At 38.1% G+C, this 23,748-nt stretch overlaps 1 protein-coding gene across 6 annotated transcripts in view; it reads right to left on the reverse strand.

Annotated features, from left to right (window-relative positions):
- sbno2b (strawberry notch homolog 2b) overlaps nucleotides 1-23,748 on the reverse strand; it is a 56,157-nt gene that overhangs the window by 6,730 nt on the left and 25,679 nt on the right. For 3 of the 6 annotated variants that reach the window (XM_067512080.1, XM_067512081.1, XM_067512085.1), the window contains 23 exons: nucleotides 11,128-11,304; nucleotides 9,416-9,502; nucleotides 8,651-8,756; nucleotides 8,353-8,513; nucleotides 8,118-8,251; nucleotides 7,863-7,953; nucleotides 7,608-7,751; nucleotides 7,393-7,510; nucleotides 7,194-7,299; nucleotides 6,726-6,879; nucleotides 6,429-6,605; nucleotides 6,026-6,123; nucleotides 5,312-5,394; nucleotides 4,837-5,022; nucleotides 4,483-4,604; nucleotides 4,220-4,351; nucleotides 3,943-4,078; nucleotides 3,030-3,142; nucleotides 1,573-1,644; nucleotides 1,304-1,412; nucleotides 1,125-1,196; nucleotides 834-977; nucleotides 468-562 (listed from right to left, as the gene is read on the reverse strand). In XM_067512080.1, coding sequence (XP_067368181.1) covers nucleotides 468-562; nucleotides 834-977; nucleotides 1,125-1,196; nucleotides 1,304-1,412; nucleotides 1,573-1,644; nucleotides 3,030-3,142; nucleotides 3,943-4,078; nucleotides 4,220-4,351; nucleotides 4,483-4,604; nucleotides 4,837-5,022; nucleotides 5,312-5,394; nucleotides 6,026-6,123; nucleotides 6,429-6,605; nucleotides 6,726-6,879; nucleotides 7,194-7,299; nucleotides 7,393-7,510; nucleotides 7,608-7,751; nucleotides 7,863-7,953; nucleotides 8,118-8,251; nucleotides 8,353-8,513; nucleotides 8,651-8,756; nucleotides 9,416-9,502; nucleotides 11,128-11,304 — 2,817 coding nt within the window. Of the gene's footprint in view, nucleotides 1-467; nucleotides 563-833; nucleotides 978-1,124; nucleotides 1,197-1,303; nucleotides 1,413-1,572; nucleotides 1,645-3,029; nucleotides 3,143-3,942; nucleotides 4,079-4,219; nucleotides 4,352-4,482; nucleotides 4,605-4,836; nucleotides 5,023-5,311; nucleotides 5,395-6,025; nucleotides 6,124-6,428; nucleotides 6,606-6,725; nucleotides 6,880-7,193; nucleotides 7,300-7,392; nucleotides 7,511-7,607; nucleotides 7,752-7,862; nucleotides 7,954-8,117; nucleotides 8,252-8,352; nucleotides 8,514-8,650; nucleotides 8,757-9,415; nucleotides 9,503-11,127; nucleotides 11,305-21,507; nucleotides 21,875-23,748 lie in introns of those variants that run through there. The other 3 variants (XM_067512084.1, XM_067512082.1, XM_067512083.1) reach the window with 3 other exon arrangements.

Here is a 23,748-nt window from a genome sequence, read left to right on the forward strand (position 1 = left end):
TGTATTTAGCTCTGAAATATCAAATGGAGATTAGCCTGTAGCTTGTAGCTAAAAGCAAAAGATACCAGTGATTATCCTGTTCCCACGGTTCCTACTAGTATATACATAGGCTCCTTAGCCTTAGGCTTAGCCTATATGATCACAGTCTTGCTGCTAGCCAAGTGACATCAATCAAAACTCATAATACAGAGCTAACTACTTGAATTAACTATGTAAATGCTGGTGAAACATAATCTCTTTGAATGCAAAAACTGTAGTTCAAATCATGTCAAGACATTCTTCATAAACGTATAGTTAGTGCTATGTTAATTAGCTTCAATTTCTGTAAACATGATTTTCTCATTCTTTTTGTCCCTTGGGCCTTAATGAATTTTATTCAAAAGAGGGAGCAGATTAGTTTTTCTTTTTCATTACAGTTTAGCTTTCTTGGCAGGCACAACAAAGCATAGCATTATTCTGACAGTAACCTTATAGAGAACAACTTGTCCATCCTGAGGGTTTCCAGCTGTCAGGAAAGTTTCTTGCTTCTCCTCATAGATCTCATCATTACCTGGGGCAAGGTCTGCCAGGGACACAACAGAAGAAATGAACCAAATACAATTACTCATGTTACAGACAGTTTAATTTAGGAAATTATGGCTGATAGATATAACTGAAGAAAGCAGCAGAAATATAAATGATTTATAATGTAGTTGCTGTCTAAATGACTCTATTAGTCTATTTATTGTGACAGCAGATTTCATTCCTGTGGTCTTACACTTGCAATTTGGACTACATGTTTTACCTTCAGATAAAACCTAAAAAAACTGTATTTTTCGCTGACAGCTCTGTACCTAGGATCCCCATGTCATATTTGCCCTCCTTCTTGTCCTTTTCAATTAGGTAGTCAAAGTTATCAGTGAAGTACTGAAAAAGATAGTTCTGCTTGTGAACCTCCAGGCCCAGGATGCGATTTAGGAATTTGGTGATGCTGCAGTCTGAGATAAAAACAACAGAAAACAGTTAATTCAGATGCATTTGACATTGAATTTTGATTTGAATTTTTGAGTAGGTGTCCTAGTTCAACAATTTCAGGGGCTATAGGCACAAAATTTATCTGACTGCATGACTCTTGGTTACTCTACCTTTCTCAGTATTTATCCCAAGGCGAGGGTCCTTACAGAAAATGCCGACATCTATCATGCCAAGCTTCATATCTGGAATTATAAAAAAACAACAACTTTGTTTTACTGATCAGCCTTTGTGCTAGATTACAGTAAGTTTTTCTGTTCCCAGATGCTGCTCAACTAAAGCTCAAACACACCTCTAAAGAAGTTGGCATCGCCTGCGGGGTAGCCTTTAGGAAGGGGGACCTTGTTATCTATATGGCCAAGGATTGCTTTGGTGATTTTATCTAGGGCCTTGGTACCATACTGAAAGAAAGGGGAAATTCAATCAAAACATAATATACATAATACACAAACACACACACACAAAAATATATATATATTTTATATATACACACACACACACACACACACACACACACACACACACACACACACACACACACACACACACACACGTGCTTACCTTGTTCTCAAAATTATACTTGCTCAAATCTCTGGACTCGGTGGCTCTTCTGTCTCCATGAGTTAATGCACCCTGCAAAGTGGATTAGCAGTAGTGTTGTTATTAGAAATTAAGCTGACAGACATCTAAGCATCAATGGGTTACAGCTCTTTATACAACCTGCATTTCTGTAGCCAGTAAACACATTCAATTTGTGAATGTTGAATCTACAACTTAACAATAGAACTGAATCAAATAACCCAGGACTTAACCTATCTAATATAAACGGGTCAACCTCTCTGGATTACACAGCAGGATAGCACTTCATTACAAACACACGCATACACACCAGTTAGTGTTACTATACAGCCTAGTGCATGCACATGATGTTACAGGAAACGTCTGAGGTTGAGGTGTGAAGAGAAACCTTTCGTTTACTGCCTACTGAGTATTTATTTGTACCTCAATAGGACTCCTATAAACATTTTGCAAATTGACAGCCAAAAGTACATTCAGAGCCAGTGTAGACAAATCTTATCTATATTTAAATTTTGTTAGTGAGTATATCTAAGATCCCAGCCTGTTTTCAAGTATATTTTCAAGATTTCAAGTGAAAAGTGAAGGGGTGAAGCAAAATAAAGGACATGCACTGTCAGCAGCAGACCAGCTTTGTAGCCAGAACAAATGCCTTGAGATACCATAACAAACTGTTGTCTCAGCCAAATATGACTTGACTGCTGATCTAGAATCAGTCAGCTGCAAAGATACTGTCTGTGCATTTGGGATGTATCAGGTTCAAGCAGGCGAGATGTGACCTATTCTCGATGTAGATTTACCGAACGCAGATGGCAAACACAGGAACAACTTCCTGGAACCGCCATCCCTTTGTACCCTCCTTGCCCTTTTCCCAAAAGAACTGTCATGCTGTGTCACTGTGGAAATAAATGACTGCTAGTGCTGAAATGCATTGATAATTGTGGAAAATAACTGTAGACTCATAAATTATCCAGACAAGTCCCTTTGCTTTTTCTGCTTATTCAGTTTTCCATTAGTGAACTAGAGAAGGGAAAGACCCAGAGACTCTTGAGGTTTGTGGAGAAAAGTTGATGTAACTTCAAGTGAACCAACAATGAAAGAGACATTATGGAGAGCCTCTATTGCATTGAATACCCAAGAAACAGGAAGGACAGAGGGTAAAGGAAGGGTAAAGAAGCAAATGGCATTGTCAATTGCAACCCAGAGAGTAAATATCAATAAACATGCAGTACAGATCCTCTATGTTTACAGTTGAACAATTCTTCTCAGACTCCGTAAGATAAGAAGATAAAAAAAGGGCATTTTCCCATGAGACATAGTTCATTGAGTTTAAAGGAAAAATGAAGGAATTGTGGGACAAATAATTGTGCAGAATAAACAAATACAACATCAATACAAATACTTGTGAAGTACATCTACATGAATGAGGCTGTGATATTTACCAGGCTCTCTAATCTCTTAGCCACAATGGAGGCAAATCGTCTCTCCCCAGCCAACTCTGAGATGAGGAAAATGTACTCTGGGGCTGTTACCTGATTGGATCGATGGGTGCGACCTGGAAGGACAACCAAAAGAGGATGACAAAACATATCTGTATATATTAAACATTACAACATGGGAGGGATACAGTACACCCTAACTGTATACTCCAATTTACTTTTTTAATTCCTTAAAACTGAAAGGCCATTACTTTACAATGATAGAGAGCCAACCATATCCATGATGATTGTGATGTTGTCTCACACAGCTAATACTGCTGAAGTGTAAAGCAATTAGTTGCTAAACTAATAAAATAATAACTAATAAACATTATTCTTTGTGTGTGCAACAGCTCAAGACAGTTTACTAGTATTAAGAACCAAACATAAAATACAACAGAAAAGAAGCTATTGTTTGCAGTTTAGCCTATCACCGCTGTCTATAGAAGTTGAGCAGAAGTCCATAAAATAATTCTGACATCAGGAAGCAACTATTATGCGTGTGTACAGTTTGGGTGTGAACTCTAACTGATAAACAACAATTGACCAATGCCAGAGATCCCTCCGGCCCTAAAGTTGCAGGATTGTTCAAGGCATATATTGTTAAAATCTAACTTATAACGTATTAGATCATGAGGTGCAGTTGAAAAACTCACAATTTTTCATAGCAAGTTACCATTAATAGCAAATTACACTAAACCCATATATAGGTCAACATTAAGAGATGAGCCGCAATGAGTATTTTTTTTACATGATGACATGTAACACAGTTGAATTTCTTAAGAAAAAAGAAATATGTCTTTTTTGCCTCATTCTAGAGTATTTGAGCCACTTTACTTTTAAATGACTCAATGCAAGATTACATTTCCTGACTCACCAAATTGCTGAATAGCTCTGTCTGCACTCCATGGCAGCTCCAGGGTCATGTGGACCCTGCGCCTCTGGTTTTTCACTCGCTTGTCTGCCTGCAGGGAAATTCCAGAACTGGCTGCCTCTGAGATGATGGCCACCAACTGGAAAACAGAAAGGGGTCTAAATTATTAATAGATTTTAACAAATGATGATCATAAAGCTACAAAATTCTTCGACAGGTCGCAGTGATTCAAGTCATTATTTTTTTATCCACACAGTGCTAATATCAATTTGAATCGGACCTTCTCTCCACCCATGAAGCGGTCTTTTTCCTTGATATTTATGTGGTCAATAGTGAGACCCTGCTCAGCCCGTGACTCATAACGGACAATGCCATCAGGACGCCGAACAACGCGACCTTTACGACCAGTCATCTAGACACACACACAAAATAGAAATTACTTTATTCACTTGTTCTCAAAAATATATAAAGAAATAAATGCTGGTGGTGACACCTAAATAACATGTGAATTCCATCAGCTGGAGAACTGTTTAAAACCTGTACCTCTGCAACTTTATCTGGTCCTCCAAACTTATCTATGAGTTCGTCCAAGGTATTGAGAGGTAGTTCTTTTCCCAGTTCAGATATTTTGTTGAGGAGGCTTTGCTTCATCTCCTCTATCCTTGCTGTGGGCATAAACAGAGAGAATATTAGCTGTATAAACCTTAGAGGCAAAAGTCACTAAAAATAACAAATCACAAGCAACTTCTGAAGAGGCTCAAGAACACTCTGGCATGTGGCCTGACCCTGTGGTTTGTGGATAACTGCACTACCAACTGAGCCCTAACCTCCCATTTAAACACACTTCTATTTCACCAAAAACAAACCAAAAAAAAAAAAAAAAAAGCACCTCCCTACCTGTCTGGATGCTAGTGTGGTTCACAAAAATGACATCGTCATTGTCTAACAGGGAATCTGGTGAGGAGTTGGAGTCCATGTCGAGGGCATCAGACTCACTACTGCTGTCATCAGTTATGATATTGATCACACCACTGCAGTCCACTGAGTGCTTGGATACTTTGGGCTGCCGAACTCTAGGCTTCCCTGATTGAAAATTAGAGCATAGAAACAACTGGACTTAAAAACAGTTTTTGTGTCATTTATCGAGATGATTTGAGGCAAATAAATAACACTATGAGAAAGCAAGTTTTTTTGTAAACCAAAGATGCCAAATATTACACAAAAATACAAAAATCTTCAATTATTAATATGAAACTATAGGCTATATGCCTGACATGTCAACTGATTGGTCATAACATAAAAGAGAATACGACAGTATGAAAACCATTCTAATAGCATTTAGGTGTACACATGCATCCTCCTCTTCACTTACGTTTTCGCTTATTCCCTGGTGCCTTTTCTCTCCTCTGTTTTTCTGAAGGAAAATGTTTTGTTACAAGAGACTGGAATACTCCCCTAAAGCAAAGACGAAAAGGAGAGAAAGACAAATAAACTTATTTTGACAGCAAAGCAAAACATATGACCTCATTATAGTTCTGAAGCATTGATGGACTGATGAACATGTTGTATGTGATCTAATATGCTCAGACATTCAGGTATGTCTACTGTAAAAGATTAGAGATCAAACAAGTTCAGAACACTTAGCACTTGTACCTTCTTATTCTTGTTTTTTTTTTGTTAGTTAAATATTGCCTGTTAAGAAAAACATTACCTGGAATAACCAAGAACAAATGGTAAGACTTTAAGCTGCCTGGCATGAATATCTATCATTTTACAGAAACTATGGGTATAGGAACTATGGGTGGGGGATGTGCTCAGGGTTGGCAAATAATTTTGCTGTGCAATGAAGCAACATAATGAAATGGAAGAAGCCCGACTGCAATGGCTTCCAGCAAACAGAAAATTACCTCTACAAAGATGTTCAAAGATATCAGAAAGGTACGAAAGGGTAAAATTGGAAACTAATTCTGAAATAACTTGCGGCTGAACATTTAATTGTTCATACAGTTCTGCAACCCAGTCACGTAATTGTTTGTGACCAGCCTTTCAACATTAACACGGACACAGAGTATTTTATTGCACTTACTCTGCGGCAGAAACAAATCTGTCAAGATGTCCATCATTCTCATCTAGGACTTCTCTGGTACGGGACTCTCCAGTAGACTGCAGGCCAATAACAATGCACTGTGGTATAAAGCAGACACATGCAAAACCACAGGTTTACATCACTCAAGTCCTGCAAAATAATCTAATTTCTACTTTAAGATGTAATGATAACATGAATACATGATTCAATGATAACATGTTTGCTGTTCCTATGGAGACTAAAAAAAATACTGTCAATACTATGTATCAACAGAGCATTAAAAGTAAAAAAAAAAGTCTGTCTTGAGTGTCTCTTCTACCACTTATGCAACATCTATAGAAATTCAGTTCCTTCTTGAAATTTCTACTACATTAAACAGTCTTCAAAAGTGTGTTGTGCTGACCTTCCCAGCCTCCAGCTCTTTTTGGGCCAGCTCCACCAGGCAGCGGACCTTGGCAGCGATACAGAGGTATTTGAAGAAGCGCTGGTGAGATGACCAGAACTGCCCCCACAGAGACTTTCTGCTGACCAGGCCGAGCTCATCGGCGGCACGCATGAATACTTGCAACGCCTCCGCCCACTGCACACAGATGTCAGACGTTAACGATCAGTATAAAGTACAGTGTATTTTATGTCCTTCATATATTAAAGACACTATGTTAACAGCTAATCCTAACTTGTGAGAGAATTGATTGCTCACCAGTTTGGCAGCTTTGTTATAGACTAGTTTGAAGTCACTATCCAGTCCGATCTCTTCAATGCGGAAAGACACCCCTGAGAAGCTCAGCTGCCTGGCAATGTACATCCCGCTCACCTTCATATCCATGGCAACAATCTCCATGGCACCAACACCTCTGTACACAAACAGCATATAAAGTAATCAACATTATGTCTTTCATTGATCAAGCAGTCATAACCATTGTGACAGACAATACTGAAATGTGTGAATTCCTTAAAATGGATTTTGCAATAACTAATGAGGGCCCAACATAAATGCATTCATTTAAGACAAGAGACACTGGTGAGACAGTGTTTCCTTATTAGCCACAAAACTGATAATAAGTAATTTTCACTACAGCAATGAGAAGATACACATTCACATGACCGAAACACTCTCAGAAAACATAAGGCTTTACAATGAATTTCTGCAACAGGTCACCATACTAACCTCTTCTCAATAGCGTGCAGGAAGTCGTCAAAGGCTCTGAAGGGCGTGCCCTCACCCCAGATTCCCAGGCGGCTCATGTAGATCATGTTCTTTGGCTCAGAGGCACCTGGGATAGTGATGCCAAAATTATATAGTAAGAATCCTTACTAGTATGACATTACATATATGATTATTTGTGCATATCTGTGTGTCAGTCTACCTGTGGCACTGGCATACACCACTCTGGCCTGTGGCAGTTTGTTTTGCAGGTCAAGCACTGCCTTGCCCATCTTTGTTGATGTGGCATTCTTGGCTTTGTGGCATTCATCAAAAATAATCTGCAATGGTAAGAGGTCAAGGGCAAACAATATAGACATACAATGTATATGTGTTTTACCAAATATTAGCTGTATGGTTGTTAAAATGAAAGGATACAACTCCATCAAAGTCTGGCTTGCACCAATCCAGAATCTGCTTAATTCTTGTCCGGTGCTGCCCTCCTGCCTGGCTCTCTCCGATCAGCGCAGAGTAAGTTGCAAACAGGACTCCTTCTGAGGTAGCTGTGTCTCCATACTTTATCTGTGAAAAAAATTCAATGATTTAAAAGTGGAGTAGCTTACATATATTTGTAATATATGTAGTTGTCAAGGGAAAAAGGCCCTTTGTCAAACCAATTCCACCTGGGCTCACCTTGTTTAAGGCATGCACAGGAATATTTGCTGCATTTATGTCTTTGAGATCTCTCTCTGCATCAAACTTCAGGTCATTGGATATGCTGAACCTAAGGGCAAGACAGTAATTCATTCAACTTCTGTTTCTCACTTCTCACTGTACAAATCAACTTTCATAAAAAATAAAAAAAAAAAAATTACACTTCTCCTATCATTTAGCTTTTAAACTAGTTTCACAAGTCCTTTGTGATGATTTTCAGTAAATTTCTCTTACCATAGTGCTTTTTTCCTTCCTTTCAGGTAGTTTTCCAAAATGATTCCTGCCACAGTACGACCCTTTCCAACACCTGCCCCATCTCCGATGAGGAAGCCAGCTCTCTGCTTGTTCTGAAGGATCACCTCGTGTTGCTGCGGGTGCATAAGATGCATGAATGTATAAAACAAGATGCCTAAATAATAAAAACATCAATATTTATTAACTCAATATTTCAAAACTCCAGTCATTGTACCTGGCAAGCGTAGATGATGGCCTCTAGTTGCAGAGCGGACAGCAAGCCACATCTAATTGTTGGCTCAGGGATAGACAGAGTGTATGTGATGTCAGGAGGAGGGACACTGGATAGTGTGTTGGTCTCCACTACTATGTCAGGATGAGAAATACCTATTTTAGCTGAAGGAGAAAAACACAGAGGAGCAGTTTAGAGGAGGGAAACTCTGTTAACAATAAACAAATTTTATGTCATATTTAAAAAAAATGTAGAACAATTAACAGGCAACTGTGTATTGACATTAAATCTAGTGGCCTACATTTAGACGGTCTGTACTCAGCATATGTGTCCACATGTCCCAATTCCTCTGTCTCTTCTTCCTCAGCATCTTCATCTTCCTCTGGTGGTAATTGAGGTTTCTGAGTCTGGAAACACCAAAATATGACATCAACATAATTCACAGTAGAAATAGCTGCATTTATGAGTTGTGTTCCAACTTAGAAAAGAGAACAAAAGTTAGCCGACTTCAGAATTCAGAATTTGAAAGGAGCAAAAAAACAGCTAAAGCAAAACAAAATTGTACATAGAAATGTGTTTTACCTACTCAGGCAACTAGAAAGGAGTCATTGATCATGAGTCCCATTTTGACATTGTTACACTGCTTCTATTATTGTCAAATGAATGATTCCAAGGAGTAGATGATATTAATCTTACCCATTTTATGATTCTCTATGCAAACTGTATTTGCAGAACACCCTATATGTAATATGCAGCAATGGTTTCATCATGTGTAGTAATACAGACTTTTTGAAGAAGGCACAAACGATACAATTTTACTCCTGTAAAATCCTACTACTAATCCTGTAGCATGACACTTATGCACTGCAAGGTCAAAAGGTGACCCTCAGTTTTAGGTTAGTGGTATGTTATATTTCTATGTAAAACAGTTTAAGTCTGATATTTGATTGGAAACACAGAGTAATAACAACACCACATTAAACATTATGTGCATATCTGTGCATCTGCCAATGACCCTTATCTAGTTATTTTAACATAACAAGATTGGAAAGGTGGGTGTGGCTACCTGGTATCCTCCTAAAGGTGGGGTGCTGATAATAGCAGTTATATCATCCAAACTGGACAAGCCATGAAACCTGCTGGTGCCATTCTGCTGTCAACAAAACATAAAATGAAAAAATATAAACTCAAAAAACATGGTACCAAATGCGTAAGAAAACAAAAACAACAACACAAAAACAAGAGTAATTATTGAATGTGTTTGTCTGTATATGAATGTGAATAAGGGTGTATGAGCAGTTATAGATGTCTGATGTAGCAGCACTCAACAAAATGCAATTTGTTTTCTGGCAGTGAAATGCCAGTGACAACAGCAGCAAAAGGCAGATAAAGCTGTGTGAGTCTGGAAAACATAATTGATAAAAGGAGGAGAATGAAAAGAACAACATAAAAGGCTTTCCAAAGGCTGGAGACACAAATGCTCTCTGAATCATATCAAAAAGATGTCTTTAGATCAATATAGTTCAATGACAACTCAACAGCAACACAACTAGAGATGGAAGAACAACTCTAAAGTTGGTCATCAATAACAAACAAAGTTTATTTACAGTGCAATATATATAACACATCATGTAGCTGATTCTAATTTAAATATACTATGTACTATTGGGAGAACAATGAAAAAATTCAATTGGTTCAAGAAATAATACTCAAAACTTAAGTTTTAAATTTTTTTTTTATATGTCTGTATAGCTTCTGTGAGCAAATATGTAAAAAAAGTCACTTATGTGGAGCTATTGGGATCAATGTTCCTGAATTGTCCTGACTGGAATTTTAAAATAGCGTGGGAGTACGTGGTAACATTCATTTAATGTATCTGAGTATTTAAAGTGTGAGATATATGAAGGACCAATATCTGGATATTGCTCTATGCATAATGGCTTCGGCTCAGCGAATACCTACATAGTGTTCAGTGTGAGCATATTTCATAGGGTCTTTCATATAGTGAGTATTTGTTTAGTGCTTTGAGGTTTGAAAAATGGACAGGGTGCTAAAGACTCCCAAGAGTGAGTGCTTGAAAAGATAGATGATTTTACAATGTTTACTGTGTCAAACATACACTGTAGAAAAGTAAAAACTAGAACTAACTAACATCTGCACAAATAAAAGCTGACAGGAACTGCGTTATGGGTAGCAGATATTCATTTTTCTGCAAGATTACTGGACATCAGACATGGTCAGACATAGCCAAACATCAGACATGTAAATGTTCTCAGTTATCCAGGTTTAGTTATCTGGAGGTAGAGGTTTTTTTCTTGTTTGGAAACATTTTGCTACTCATTTAAGTGGCTCTTTCAGTCTGACATAAACCCATCAGACATGGACCTAACATCCAGTAATTCATCACGACAATATATTGCTATAGAGATAATGTGCAAACTTACATTTTTTTAATGCAAGAAATTAGTTGCTAAGAAGAAAAGCCCTTGTTCAACTCTGGAACCATTTGCCCTTTTATAAAAGAATAAACAAACCAGCTAAAAGTCTACCGTATAAGATTGAAAAGTACAGGAGCTTGCCAAATCAATGTGTTTACAGAGCCAAAGGGACAATTTGACACTCGTTTGTTGGTGTTTGGTGTCGATCACCCCAGGACAGACACACACGTGCTGGTTTAAACATGTTTGTGTTACATAATACACTAGTTGAAAAATGAGCTGTTGATGTTGATCAGTGTTTCTAGTGATGTTGTATGCTGAGTGAGTGCTTGTTCCTTACTTCTAGCTGGCTTTGTGCTGGTGCAGTGGTGGTACTAGTGTTGATGTCCCAGAGAGTGGGCACTGTGTCCAGGTTGTCTGTGGTGATGAAGGACGAGGCATCAGCATACTCTGACAGCGAGTCAGCCGGAGAGGAAAACAGAGAGTTTGTGGAGAGGTCATCAATGCAGGACAGGTCCTGAGAAAGAGAGGAGGCGTTAAATTAAGCCACTAAAATGAGAGACAGATGGTGTAGATCAGTTAGTCATATTGATTTTCTTCATAAAATAGACTTCATTGTGAGGGGACATAAATATTTTCAAATAAGAACTGAGACAGACAAAGCTTACATGTATTATTACATATATCCTAATGATGCATCCTGTATCAGACACAAACCACATTGTGCAGTACAGGAATACTATATATACATAAGCAAGAAATAAGGTGTGAAAATGGGTATAGATGTGAGTTAACACACTGGATTTCAGCTAATAATGCACTATTCTGGGAGTAATATGAGTAGCCTAAACAAAATCTAATTGCACACAGATGTGTGAGATTTAACATGCAAAATGGAAAGTGAGGAGCAGGAGGCACAAAGTACTGAGTGTGTGTGTGTGTGTGTGTGTGTGTGCAGGAGGCACAAAGTACTGAGTGTGTGCGTGTGTGTGTGTGTGTGTGTGTGTGTGTGTGTGTGTGTGTCATTTCAGCCATGGCTGCCTTCCAGCAATCCCCTCTATTCATATCCTTCCCAAGCCATTAGCATGCCATGTTCTTTAACTAGTCTCTGACAGGCACCCATGGGCACCTGGAGACTTTTAAACATGGATGTAGGGAAATAAAGACAGAGTGATGGGGAGGAATAAGGAACATGGCAGTCAATGACAAACTGAACAGAGGAGAAAATATTTGGAAATGTGAATGAGGATCTCTTCATTGTGTTCTAGTGTATTGTGCGGGGCGGTGTCTGCTTGTAGACCACAATGTGTGTGACTGTAGACAAGTATATTAATACTCTGTGGGCCATGTGTGGAGATTCCCACACCCCCATGTTCCAGCTAAACCACCCAGAGGACCAAAAAGTAGCTTAGAACACAACAGTTTAGTTTGTAATTTGCCTATTTCATTTCACTTCCTCGCTTTAAAGTCATAGTTCCACATTTTTGGAAACATGCTTATTGACTTAGAAAATTATTATTTATACTGTATATGTACAGGATATAGGTCTCTGGTACTAAAAGTGGCTAACTTAGCTTAGCACATTTTCAGCAGATGTGAATTTTATCAATTGCTTGTTCAGCTACCAGCAAGAAAGATTTAAGTTTCAAACATTATTAATCACAAATTACTTGAAGGTGGAAACCCGTGTTTGCCACAGTGTTTAACATTTGTATTTAAGGTCTAGTTGTCTGAGCTGTGCACCACTGTTTTTTAACATAAATATTTTACATAAATGGTTTTCTTACCATGCTTCCACTATCACACTTTTGTCACTTAAAAATCGTGTAAACTGTAATGAGAGGAGTAATATGACATTGGTAATGAAAGTGACTTTTAGACTGCTATGCTGTTAGGGCCCACAGTAAACAAGCCAACAGTAACATTCTACTGGTTAAATGTGAGAAACTCGCTCACAGTTTCTCTGATGAGGCAAGATGCAGTACCCTTAGTGTTAACATGACTACATCATTGGGGAATGGGGCCTTTTGAGGGTGGTAAATAGCAGGCAGACAAACATAAACTCAAGTCTGTGTTGGCTTACAGATACATGTGCCCTCTGATGTCAGAGAGACAACTTGTTGGCCATAATGTAGAAGTTTTTTTTGTTTTTTTTTAAAAAAAAAAAAAAAAAAAAAAAAAAGGTACAGTACTTAGCATATCATTGTTTGCTGGTAACTCAATGATTATGTCTCTCTCTTTAAATCTGTCACACACCCTCTCCCTTCACTTTTGTCCGTGTGTGTGTGTGTGTGTGTGTGTGTGTGTGCGCGTGTGTGTGTGTGTGTGTGTGTGTGTGTGTGTGTGCGTATGCTTCCTGAAGGCAAGATCAGGCATGAGCTGTAAAAGCAGGCTCTCTAAAGTTGTTTGACCCTGCAGCCAGCTGAGTGGAACAACTGTCTTTTTAATGGTGACAAAGAGGCAGAAGCAGATGTAGGGACCATGAAAAATATCACTAAAGAAAACTAGTCACTTTCTCCCACCTCTCCTGTCTCCATCTTGTTTGTTTATCCCTTGAGCTGGGTGTCTTCTTATCTCATCCTATTCTGTCTGGCTCCTTGTTCATCCCCTCCTTTCTTAGCTGTTTTGATGCAGTGCATTGGCATGAACTTAAGTAACTGGGTTACATTAGGCTCTCTAGAACACTGATTTCTTAAATGGAAAAAGTTGGTTTGGGGTAGGGGATTAGGGCTACCTGTTTTACTAAGGTATATTTCTATCGGATAACATCAATTTCTTTGTAACCAGGTTTCTAACTGGCTTTTTCCAACTGTGCATGTAACAAAAGGCTGCAGACAAGAACAATAGCTAAGTTAAAGGCTGAATGAATAGAGAGATCATGAACGAGGCGATGCCACCCAACTTTTAAAACAAAGTCTGCCTAAAAGTCAGACAGGCTTCTAGTTGAAGCCTAAATAGGTTCCTTTCCTGTGTGGATTTTTTAAATTCAGAGAGTTCCCGTTGTGGATCAGCTGTGTATGTCTCTCCTTTGTTATTTCTTTCTCTCCCCCTGCGCTTTCACACTTCAGTGACAAAAACACATAACAAAGTCAAAAAACAACATTTTATGTCAATCTACAGTTAACATCTGGATGCCAGGCTTCCAAAGTAAGTCAGATAAATCAGATTACTCTACTGTTCCATTTATACGTGGATCTCTAACCAGGTTTCTTAAAAGCATGTAAACACAGTTTCCCGATTACCTGAGAAATCTGATTCCCCCTTATTTAAGTGCATAGAAACGCAGTCATTGAGAATAGATGAGTTAACAACAAGGCTTGCAAAAGGGATAATGTCACTAGATGCATGATTCCACATAAGCATAATTGTCAAAACCCATATGTCGTTTCATGATGGAAAGCAGTAAACAATTATCAATTTATCAATTCAAGCACATCCTGAAATCAGCTCTATATCAATGTACTTTGGAAATACATAATTGTATTTAGATTTGTGGGTCATTGTTTAATGTTACATTGTAATATGAATTTTGGACTTTTCACATTTTGGGGACCCATGTAACAGAGTTTACTGGGCTGGTACAGCGTATTATAAAGCAAACCAACCATTCTGATACGAGGAATTGCAGAAAACTGCAGCAGGTTAGTTGATGCTAACCAATAGACTGCCTACCTCAACACCAAGCTAATCAAGTTGTTAAGCGGAGCATAACAGAGGCAGCAATGTTTGTCCTCTGGCAGGCATGTACCCTGAACTAGTTCGTCTACTGTTGTAAAACTGGGCCCTGCCAAGCAGAGATAAGGCTTAAATTTCCAACTGCACTGATGGTAATCATGCTCCTTCAACACCACACAACCGTGGAACCACTAATCCTGACTCTCTTTCTCTCTCTCTTCTCTGCTGCACAGTAAAAAAATATCTGAATGCCTGTGTGTTTGTGTGTGCAAGTGTATCTTTCATAAAGTGCTTTCAGGAAATTAAATCCTCTTGAAAATCTTTACTGTAACTTTAGGGAGTGAATAAAAAGTCTCAGTTTGTGCTTGTTTGTGTGAACATGTAAACAGAGGAACATGTGCACGTGTTTTCCTGTCATTTGTCCACCCTCCAGGATTGTTTTTTTTTTTTTTGGCCTATCACGTGTTCTACTTTCAATTCAGTTTCTTTTCTGCTCTGAAGGCTGAAGCCAGGCTTTCTTTTCACCCTTTGCAAGCTCCAACAGTAAAGTTGAAACCACAGACAAATACTGCCATCCATATGACCACTAGGCCATAACATGATACAGTAAAAACAACCTTGTGCTCAAATTGACTAATTTTGAGAAACTGCACAGAAAATAGACGTACATGTGCATCACATCATGTATCAACATAACCATTAATTTGTATTAGACTGTCTGGACAATGACAGCTCTTTGCCTGCAGATGATTAATGAAGAAACACAGCAGTGAAAAACTGCCGTAACAAGTGCCTCCAACTTACAAAATGCCTGCAGAGCTGCAGAGTTACTTGATAAATGTGGTGAAAGGTAGTGGTTATCAGCTCTAAGAATCAGAACTGGAAAATACACTTCTAAACATAAACCGCCCACAAACAGCTTGACTTTAACATCAGTTTAAGGTTATGTATTTACAGTGTGATAACTATGACCTAGAAAATGCCACACAATATCCACTGCCCTTTTAAAACAACCCAGTGAATCTGCAAGTAATAAAGAAAGGACATAAAAAAAAATTAGGAAACATAAAATATTGAAAGATATTTTTATCTTTTCTGTTCATGTAGTTTCAACAGTTGCCTTGGGAGAAGTGAGCAACAGCCATTTGTGATATAACAACAGTGACACTGGTTATGACTCTAGGATAAGCTTATATGCCACTATACAAGGGAGTCTTTCAGCCCCAACTTTTAATTTGCTTTATCAACAATAATTTCTATGGGCCTGCATACTTCCCTATGTTTGTAAATGCTGCTTTTTACTGGAAGGAATCTGATCAAAAATCCCATCAATGATAGCTGTGTTTTAATGTCATAGAGAACTTTGATAGGATTGCTGTAAAGAAGGGGTGGTGAACTCTGGGCCTCTAGGGCAGAAACCTGTTTCTTTTCCAACTATTCTGGAAAACAAGCTGGGCTGAAGCCCTTGAGGCCCAGAGTTTGCCACCACTGACAAGGTTTATTAGATATGAGCCACATTGTTAAAGAAAAAGTTCAGGAGACGTAGGTTGTATTTCCCGATAGCGGCTGAAATAAAATGTTGCCATCTGCTACTTTTCACAGGCATTGTCTTTGGCATTTTAGAAATGCTGAGAACAGTTGACATGTCAACTTACTGTTTCTTGTGCAAAGACAGGGACATTACTTGTGATTTGAATTCCCCTCTGGTTCGAAAAGAAATCAGTGAATACTGTATCTGGTCTCAAGCCAGATCCTGTTAAACTCCATAAGCTACCATAGTGAAAGGCTAGACTGAGGACCCAGGCAGGCAGGGAGGCAGGCCCAGGGCTTTCCCCTCCTACACACTGCCAGCTTGACTGCTATTCCAAGGCAAGGAAGCAAGTCACCCAGACCTCCCCCTTACACCACACACCCACACATCAACACAAACACACACCTCAAATGACCTCACCGCCCCAACTATGTTTCTGTCTTGTGTTGCTTATTCACTCCCAGTCTTTTAAGCTCCAGCACCCTAGTTTCCCATTATAGTTTGTCATCTTTTCCATTTGCACTTCTCACCTCTCTTTGGGTGTTTACCCCTAGTCTACCCCTTTTCCCTCTAGAGATCTCTGCAGTATGAAGGGGACTTAACACTTAATTCTTAATGATATTAACAATAATGTAGCTGTGCATCTTTAAAGGAGAGATTTTACATGTGTCTAGCTTCTATACAGATTGTTATTTAACTCAATAGAGGTAAATAACAAAATTCTACATATATCCCACACCATTATGCACCAAACGATGTGCATGTTGATAAAGATGACAATTTCCACAATACAATGTAGAATTACTACTATTTAACAGCATATTAATGCTGAATGGAGGTTTGAAATGACCCTGTAATTATCTGACTGAAACAACCCCCACCCAGGACTCTCCCTTGAAGGGTCAGCTGTTGACCTTGTCCATGCAGTCAACAGAACCCGAGTTATGAGGTGGGTTCAGGGCCAGGAACTGAAAATGGACAACTGGTATCTCTCTTCTTGTCTGGATTATATTATGCCAAACTGTCTGCAAGTCCTGCATCCCTGACATAACTGCTGGGCTGTGACTTTAATAGCACAGAACTATTCCTCAACCATCTCACAGCCTAGAGGGCACTTTTGTTTTGGTAAACCAGCTCTTTGCTTAACTTGCTAGTGAGAATTTTGATTTCAATAATACATTTATTTGTTGTTAATGTGATTAATATTTAGGAAATCAAGTTTGAAGACCGTGTCTTCCACGCACACAAGCACATCAGCTAATCCCATCATAAAGCTTTAACATAGAGCTTTCATCAAATAATGAGTTTGTCAAAAATCCATTGTATTTTTAGAAGCAGACACATTCTAGCCTATAAAATACTTTATTTATGCAATCTTTGCCCAAAAAGTACTTTCGAACACTTTTAAAAGTCTGTCGCAGAAATCTTAACAGAGAACTACTTATCATAGTTTGAAGTTTGATAACAGCAAACTATACTCAGGACGTCTGACCATGCCAAAACGGATGCTAAAATGACTATCTTTAACGACTGTTTTATGCTGAAGACACAAAGTTGACACTGCTTTACAAATTTGTTCAAATCAATTGTAGGAGTTATCCTCAGCCAATCAAAGCAGTATACTCAATCCAACAACCTCCTGACAGGCAGGCCTTTATGTTGTGCCAAGTCTGAGTAAAACAAGATGGGGACAGCCTGCTGCTTACAAGCCCTCTGGAATTTTCCAGTGTTTTCATATGTTCTGGAAAATAAAAGGACGCCGTGTCAAGTGTCCCATCTAGGAGGCGAATGACAAGGCTGTTTCAAAGAACTATTCTGCAAGTTGTATATGTAGTAAAGCCCAGAACCTACTCTGTGCTGACTACTGGAAGCTAATAAGAAAAACAATATTCTTTAAAAAAACAGGGTACTGGCAGCAAAAAAAATCTACCAGCAAAGAAGGATAACCAGACCTATACATTTAAAACACTTGATAGTCTAAACCATCACCTTGTACAAATCTTGAAAAAAGGCAAGACTAGTATGCATCCAAAAAATAAGTATGGGCTTCTAAACACATTTGTGAAATTAAGAGCACATGAAAACTGACTCAGAGTAACAGTAACAGTGTGAAAACATGTTTATGTGTGAGAAACTATATTGATGTGTGAGCCTGCATCCTCAGTGATGAGAAAAGTGGATGTAAGGGGGAGTGTTGACGCAAGATGACGTCTCTGTTCAGCAGAAATTTCAACACAGCATTTCACGCAAAACTTGCAACACTGTTCACCTCTGCCATTTTTAACAGTCACACAAAACCTGGTCAAGAGAATAACAGCAGATTTTGTCATTCATTTTGTGTGAAATAATGTCACTGGCTGAGCTAGTCATAACTTAAAAACTAACATTGATTGTAAATAGTAGATTATATTAGCTTTATAAGAAAATAGAAGACAAATATAACCTGTTAGGCTCTTAAGTACATAATTTCATATGGATTTTACATTTGTAACATTTTGTAACTTGGTACTTTAGGTTATTGATGGAGAGTATATCATACTTTTACTTGCACCTCCGTGGGAAAGCAAAACTAGATTATGAGAGGTGTTGCATTTCTATGAAACCAAATATCTGAAGTTCATATTAAGCGACACAATTGCCCAAAACAACTTTCATGACTCGAGTCAAGCAGCAGAAAAAGAAAAAATATTTTGTGCTCTAAATGCATCTCAACTTGTTTTAATTATTGAGCACTATACCAACACAACAGACATACGGATTTGTTTTGTTTATCCAATTATTTGACATTTTTTTTAATCTTTGGCTTTATTTGACAACTGACAGCACAAATAGGAGGTAAATAGCAATAATCACAGGCGAACCCAAAAAAATAAAGTGTAAATTAACAGTCTTAACTCTTTCCCAAAACCAGATGGCTAGATTGTGAAATTTAAAGGACGTCAATGCATTAACTCAAAAACTGATCCATATACACTGAAATTACTTGTTAAGAGTAAAACTAGATGACCTTTACCACCTGACACTCTGATGCTTTCATCCAACTGCAGTGCCTGAGCTGATGTTTCACCATGTTAGCAATGTAGATTGTTTTTAAAAGCCAATAATAAACAGCTAGACTATGAACCTATTATGTTTTTGTTTCACCCTATACTACACTGGAATAAATTCATTGTTGCAGTTGAACTCAGTAGGTTTACTTACAGCAGATATGGTTAGATACTCTTAATCCCCCAACCCCACCTCAAGGCTTCCTATATGCTACACACCTAGGTCATGCTTAAGATTTAATGCAATACAGGGAATTGACATGGCCACTCAGTGGCTGCACTGCTGCACCCTGGTGTCATAAACAACACAGCTCAACAGCATCAAACCTAAAGCTTCAAAAAGTGAGGATTTAATTGACTGGATACGCTTTTTAACTATGTGTACTGCACCAAGTGATTTAAAATTACACTAAAGTAGCTTGCATCGAACAAGAATTGTCAATTTTGTTTCCAATTCCTCACACTTGAATTGAATTAGTGAGGTATCCCTAAATGGCCAGTATGAACAGAATGAAAGAAGTGCAGCAGGTAAAGCCCTAGGGACACCTGGCTAGGAATTGACATAGATAAAATATGAAATACTAGCCTAGTACTAGCCTATTACTAGAGTATGTAGGCTAGATAATGCTTATACCAGAGCTAATGTCTATCTATCTGTTTCATTACCAGTGAGAAGCATTCATCATCTTGTAAACGTAAGAGCAATTCAACGTTTCCTTGTCACATATTATTGACAGTTCTGCCAACAAACTGCTTTTCTCCACCTGGCAGTTCCTGCATTCACTTTAAAGATTGTTTAAAGCATGTACTACTGGAAACATTGATTGTGTAATTTCTCATGTATCCATGAGTTACAAAATGCTGATCTGGTAAGATTAACTATTAAATGTAAAATTCAGTGGAAATGGGCTTGATTTTGCATCAGAGAAGTCATGAAACTTAAGTGAATTTCACCTACACGTGTATAACTAAATATATACTAATGTGAATGCTGGAGCATTATTTATTATTGTTCTGAGTTGCATCTTCTGTACGTTTTTTGACACCTAACTACTTCGGCGTAAAAATAGATGACGTCATTGATGGCATCATCAATGAGATCACATCATTTGGCTTTGACGTTTTTAAGAGTAACTGGCTTTGAAGTATGCCCAACCAGTATATAAGGAAGCAACATTTTGTTTAGGCTATTTCAGCAAAAACAAAACTTTCACCGTTTCAGCAAAAAGAATTCAGCGCCAAATCACAGTGCATCTTTTTGGAAAAGCTTTTTTGTTATTATTATTATTATTATTATTATTATACTTCTGTTTTCCGTATGTTTTAGGCACTTAACTTCTTCGGCATACTTTCAGCTACAAATACCCTTCACACTTCAAACCATTCAGCTTATAAAGGACATTATTGCTATACAACTTTTTAATATCTTTTAGACTTTTAAAGATTTTATACCTATTATTACGTAATTGATGACATCATCAATGACATAATTGCCTTTGAAGTTTTTAAGGCTAACTGGCTTTGAAGTTTGCCTAATATATTGTTCCAGCTATTTCATCAAACAGTTCATTTTTGTCAGCTTTGCTTGGAAAATCATTTCAGTGCAGAGGCATTCACAGTGCATTCTGTTTTGGAAATGCTTTTTCTAGTTAAAAAATGCAATTCTATACAAAGCATGGTACATCAGTGGGCATATTTATTAGACCTCCAAAAAGCTAAGAAAAGTGCTATTTAGTCTGAAACAATACCAGGTTGTAGCACTTACAGATAGCAAGAAGTGAGGCAGACAATCATTTGTCATACGTCTCATTGATGAACAGGGTTCCTGACTGGCACATTGGCTTACCAGCAAACAAATTTACAGCATTAGAGACCAACAGGCTATCTTTTAATGAGGAGTCTATTTTCATAGCATGTGTTTCTTGTAATCACTCACTTTCAATTAACAGCGCATGATTTGGTGCCATTACCAGATAGTAAAGGAGGAGACCCAATCATGTAGGCACTTAGATAACACATAATTTAAGAACTTTTAAAACATATTTCTTGAGACAGTTTAGGTCCCTCATTTGCCACAGAGCTTTCATTAACTTTTAGGAAGTTTTAATAACATATTATATCAAGTGTAGAACAAGCTCCAGACTGAGTATACACAACAACAAAAAAAAATCATAGGCATGTCCCCATAAATGCTGTAATTATACGGTTGTTTTTAAAATTCATTCAAGGAAGGTTTTAGTTATAAACACAGCTATACATTGGCATTAAAGTATGTACTGTTTTTGACTTGGACAATAAAAGAATTCTTCACACAAGCCGTTTCCATTTTGTCACAATTTCTCATCTAAGACTTTGAAAAATAGTTTCCTATTCACATATAAAAATAAAACAGTTTTTGTTAAACTAACAACAAGTCTTAAAATGACTCGATTGAGCAAAATATATGGCAAAAATAAGCAAACAGTACCTTGGGAAGCGGTCGTCCCAGCTGTGAATATAATTTAGTCCAGAACTGCATGAGAGACATGGGTCCAATCGATGCAGTATGGGGGGTAAGATACACACACATACACTCCTGCTTCACTTTGAATCCCTGAACGCGACAGCCAAGTCTTCCATGTGTTAGTCAAAGTGTTGGTATTCACTTTACAGCTGGTTCACTTACATCCAATTGTGGACTCTCACTAGACCTTTTACGGTTCCTCTCTGGTTCAGCGCACACATCTGACTCTACCTCAGGTAAGCTCTGGGCACTGAGCTCACACATTCAAACTCTGTTGCTCTCACACACAGAGACAGAGGCAAGTCTAGAACATACTTCCTGCTTCACTAGGACAGTCAGGTATTTGCATAGAGGGCTTAGTCATAGTGATTGTTGACTAGTTCCTCAGAGCTCAAAAGGGGGTTGGAGAATGAGTGAGAGAGCATGGGAGGGGAGGGGAGAAGAGGGAGGAGGTGGGGAGAGGAGGGAGGGAAGAGGGGAGGAGCTTTCAGGAAATGATGCTTTTGTTGGTAAGTGACTAGAGTTACTGGCAGTCTGGCCCATTTTACTGTACATGGTGTAACTCAACCGCATTTATAGTGTAAACAGTATTGCGCTCTGGACCTGGCTCCTCCTCACACCCCACTGCTTACTGTTATGATTAAGGTGCCTAAGGCACTATTTAATGATTAATATTATTATAAGACTGCCCGTCTTACTCTGTGCCTTATCTCACTTTTTCTACAAATACTGAATTTCAATACTGCTGTTCTAATTATGATCAATGATGATCTATGGCTTAAAGGTGTAAAGTTAAGGAGAAGCTAGCAAGTGAGTTTTGTAATTACACTTATGAAAATGCAAATGCAGATCCCAGCAAAAGGTTTTGGCCTTGTCAATACATTGTATCATCAATTTAGTTGTGATTGGACAGCCACATTTATTTTCACAAGGTCCTCTAATAGAAGTTATATTAAACTGATATAGACAACTCAAAGTAACAAGGAAGAAGGCAGGAAAGTATTAACAGGTCAAGTGCAAGCTATAAAATGTGCCAATTCAAAGGTCTTTCAGCCAGTACTTCTATCTGTAAACAATTACACAAAAATATCACATCATAGATACTGCTAGATTCCTTTTACTGGAACTGGGGATGCAGTTGTTAATAAAAAAAAATTCTGGGAATGTGATAGCAAATGTGTTATTTAAACAAATCCAAGATGGTGATCCAATGTCGTAACTTTAGTTTTTTTCAGAGAGAAGCACAATGTTAATAGTTCCACAGCTCCATAACTGAAAATTGTTGTACTTAAAACAAAATGAATTTATCTGTTGAAAAATGCAATGTGTGTGTGTGTAGGGGGGAACACCCTGCTTCCAGGAATGCATGATATCAAGTCAGCATTGCAAGGTGCTGCCTTTGTCCATCTCTGTTATACTGAAGTCAGACTATCAGAGACGACGTGGCGCCTGTCCATGGCCAGCCCATGGTGTCAGCATGGTATGAATGGGAATCCTATGATAATGTGTGAGCGTGTATGCAAGTGTGTGTGTTAGTAGGACACAGAGAGTGATCTGAGTAATGCACTGTTGATGAACTACTTTACAATGAACACACACACACACACACACACACACACACACACACACACACACACACACACACACACACACAAAACGTATTGGATCAACAAGGAATTCATGTTGGAATTTACTGATACAAACACAGATGATATGCGGGCTCATACATAACATATACTTTAATTGTTATATGTGCATATGTCCTACTGTTGTCTTTACTTAAGCCTGGTTACATGTGTAATGTGGCTGTTTGAGGTCACATGCAAGCAGAATTAGTTACAGTTTAGTAAGTTTGATTCATTTATAAATCTAATCTTGGTCTGATCTGATCTGATCTGATCTTGATCTCTCCTCATCTGATCTGATCTCTTCATTGACTTTTGGTTCCATTTTTACCTCAGCTGCCATAACCTGTCCCTGTGTTATGTATGTTAATGATTTGTCAGATAAATTTCCCCTCTTGAATGAAAGTGATTTTGCACAGTAACAGTATTATGGTGTATCAATAACAACTTTTATAAATGTGTAAATGTTGCGAACAATATACACTGAGACTATGTGGAAGTGAAAATAACAAAAGTGCAGTAGGTCTAAAGTTGGCTTTTACAAATGTTAAGGTTTGATTTGAACAAATACTCAAAACTA

Source organism: Channa argus, chromosome 8 (assembly GCF_033026475.1).
Source record: "Channa argus isolate prfri chromosome 8, Channa argus male v1.0, whole genome shotgun sequence".
NCBI classification, from domain to species: Eukaryota; Metazoa; Chordata; class Actinopteri; order Anabantiformes; family Channidae; genus Channa; species Channa argus.